Genomic DNA, 2,466 nt, shown 5'->3' with positions numbered 1-2,466 from the left:
GGGATTAAAACATAGCCTTTCTACTACTAAGGAGAATGCAAAGGCACTTGAGGAGAAGAATTCGAACCTTCAACAACTGCTGGATAACACTCATGCCAGACTCAACACGATTGAAGGATTTGCCTCTGGGTTTTATGAAGGGGACGAGGGCTCCCTGTAAGTGACACCTGGAAACACAGTAGAAGCTATAGTATACTAATAGCTTATAGGATAGATGATTTCACTGGTCTGTGGCAGTTTGCCAAGACAGAGCTGTACTCCCAGTTCAATGTCGACTTCACTACAGAAGCTATCTCGGTACGTATTGACAGCAAGATATCAATTATGGCTGACTGATCTATTTCCTCAGAACGGCTCAGCGTGGACCAATCTAAAACGCTGCGATCTTGTCCGTAACTACCACATTCCCCTACCTTGTTCGAATACCCCGCCAGCGAAACAAATCCGCTTAGCAATTATTCTTGCTATCCTCGCGAGGGAGATCGACAAATATATCTTCCAGCCATGCTACATCATCCCTGAAGATGCCCGTATTCGGAAAATCCTTGGTGATCTTGCCATGACTGACAGTGAGAAGGAATCATTTTGCCGGTCTGTCCTGCAGTCAATAAATACGCAAGCCCAAGAAAAAGTTCTTTCGTCGACTATCCAGACTGTCGTCGGTCGCGTGCTGTCATACTTTGACGATTTACTGACAGAGGCACAACATATGTCAATGCGCTCTAGTTTGGAAAAGATCGTGCGGAAAGCCGCAGGAGTTTGGCAACCCATACGACGTGCCAAGCGAAGATACGAGCCAGATTTTGAACAGCCAGGCCCTGACGAGTATTGGCTTCCCTTTACTCTAGACGACAACAGCCGACCGGAGGCACAAACTGCACAGAACACCCAGGATGAGAATGCCCTAACAATATTTCCGCGCCTTTCGGTCATAGAAAACGATCGTATGACATTACACACCGTTGTGATCCAGCTTAGCAAATCATCACCTCTCTTTTGCGCAGCGTCCAGTGAATTACCAAAGGCGACATCCAATTCTAGCGTGGTTCGAGTCATGGCAAAGACTTTACGGAGCAAATCTGCCAACCCCAAAGGTGCAAACCAACCAGACGGACACTCAATTGGTACTAAAAAGGCAACTGGGAAGTGATGAATGACAGCTACAGCAATATGGGATAGTACTTTTATAGGCCCGCATTCGAAATTCGGCTCCTTTCTTTTGTCACCTTAACGCTCACTTAGTCTCCTTTAAGAATGTCCCTTTAATCCCATGCTTATTGCGCTAGTTCATAACCGGTTAGTATGATAGCAAAGTCGCTTGGCATATAGTGAGAAGTTACGTGATTTTGAGTAAGACTTACAGTAATGATCACAATACATGTATTATCCCTCTTTTTCAATTCATGAGGAAACAACCTGTACGCTTGAGGCTCTAGATTCATCCCGGTCGCACAAACTATGCTGCGATTCTGAATACAAGGAGCAAAGAGATAAGACGCATGAAGCGTTTGATAATGTTAAGGCAAATATCGAGGGGCAGCCGTGGTGCGTACTGCATTATCTTGATATATTCTATCTCTAGTCAATAATTACTCATAGTAGCCCTTATAGTACTTCCTTTCCAAAGGAGTCATTGTGCATTGCACTACCACCCTGCCTACAGTAGAAACTATTAGATCTACCAGCATGGTAACGAAATGAGATCATCCCCACCGTAACCATAAGTCCTGGCAACAAAATCAGTTCACGATCATTGCTGCAAATTGGTAGGCCTGACCATTTTCCCTTCAATGTTAGTTGCCACTCTCCACTACCTGCTTTCTCATCCCCTGCCTTAGCAACGTCGAACATATACCGAAGTACTGCCCGAAAGCCCATCTGCAACCCATTTTTGAGGTCACTCATTGGTTTTGAGGTTCTCTCAGTCGTTCTTGCCGCTGCTTATCGCTCCATGAACAACGCCTGGAAGGTGCGCCATCGAACAACAAGGTACGGTAGCATTAATTTTTCATTCGGATTACATTTATTACACATAAACAAGGTCAAAACGTAAGTTGGTATAGCGTATCACGCGTGACACACTGCTCCCTCTCGGTCGGCCAACAAAGTCCTTATGCCCATCTAAGTTTTGTCTACGGAAGGAATTTGTCACGTGACTAAATATAAGAACCTACCAGAACTAACTTTCAGCTTGGCAAACATGACGTACGGTCGGAACTCTGGCAAGTAGCCGGTACTGTACGACCGCCGGCTAAAAGTTCAAGATTAAGGCTGGGTGAGATCACAGAAACTGTTGATTTGGTTCCTGGAAGTTGAGCTAGCTTGTTGCATAATCTTTGGACTAGGTCTCCGGTGAAGGGGTTCTACTTACCCGAAGTCTTTGGTTACCCGCAGTCTTTGGTTACCCGCAGTCTTTAATTGCCCCCAGTCTTCAATTACCCCCGGTCTTTAATTACCCCCGGTCTT

At 45.4% G+C, this 2,466-nt stretch overlaps 2 protein-coding genes across 2 annotated transcripts; one reads left to right on the top strand and one right to left on the bottom strand.

The window, feature by feature from the left end:
- Window positions 1-92: 92 nt before the first annotated feature.
- BDQ94DRAFT_176391 (uncharacterized protein) lies at window positions 93-1,150 on the top strand (the record flags this gene model as incomplete). Its single annotated transcript, XM_026772685.1, has 3 exons — window positions 93-156; window positions 215-297; window positions 350-1,150. 3 exons carry the CDS (start codon window positions 93-95, stop codon window positions 1,148-1,150), a joined length of 948 nt encoding a protein of 315 aa, XP_026619451.1.
- A 448-nt stretch (window positions 1,151-1,598) lies between these two features.
- Window positions 1,599-2,082, bottom strand: BDQ94DRAFT_155580 (uncharacterized protein). Its single transcript, XM_026768493.1, has 2 exons — window positions 1,778-2,082; window positions 1,599-1,727 (listed from the first exon to the last, which is right to left on the bottom strand). Exons 1-2 carry the CDS (start codon window positions 1,903-1,905, stop codon window positions 1,679-1,681), a joined length of 177 nt encoding a protein of 58 aa, XP_026619450.1. The 5' UTR covers window positions 1,906-2,082; the 3' UTR covers window positions 1,599-1,678.
- Window positions 2,083-2,466: the final 384 nt, after the last annotated feature.

The sequence above is a fragment of the Aspergillus welwitschiae genome (genome assembly GCF_003344945.1).
Source record: "Aspergillus welwitschiae strain CBS 139.54b unplaced genomic scaffold BDQ94scaffold_119, whole genome shotgun sequence".
NCBI lineage: Eukaryota > Fungi > Ascomycota > Eurotiomycetes > Eurotiales > Aspergillaceae > Aspergillus > Aspergillus welwitschiae.
The sequence above is the reverse complement of the archived record's forward strand: the minus strand, read 5'-3'. Positions and strand labels throughout refer to the sequence as shown.

What these genes read in the sequence shown, in the direction of transcription:
- BDQ94DRAFT_155580 (XM_026768493.1), bottom strand. Translation starts at nt 1,905, where the DNA reads ATGAGTGACCTCAAAAATGGGTTGCAGATGGGCTTTCGGGCAGTACTT. An exon ending in CTAACATTGAAGGGAAAATG is followed by an intron (nt 1,728 to 1,777) that starts GTCAGGCCTACC and finishes TTTTGTTGCCAG; the next exon opens with GACTTATGGTTACGGTGGGG.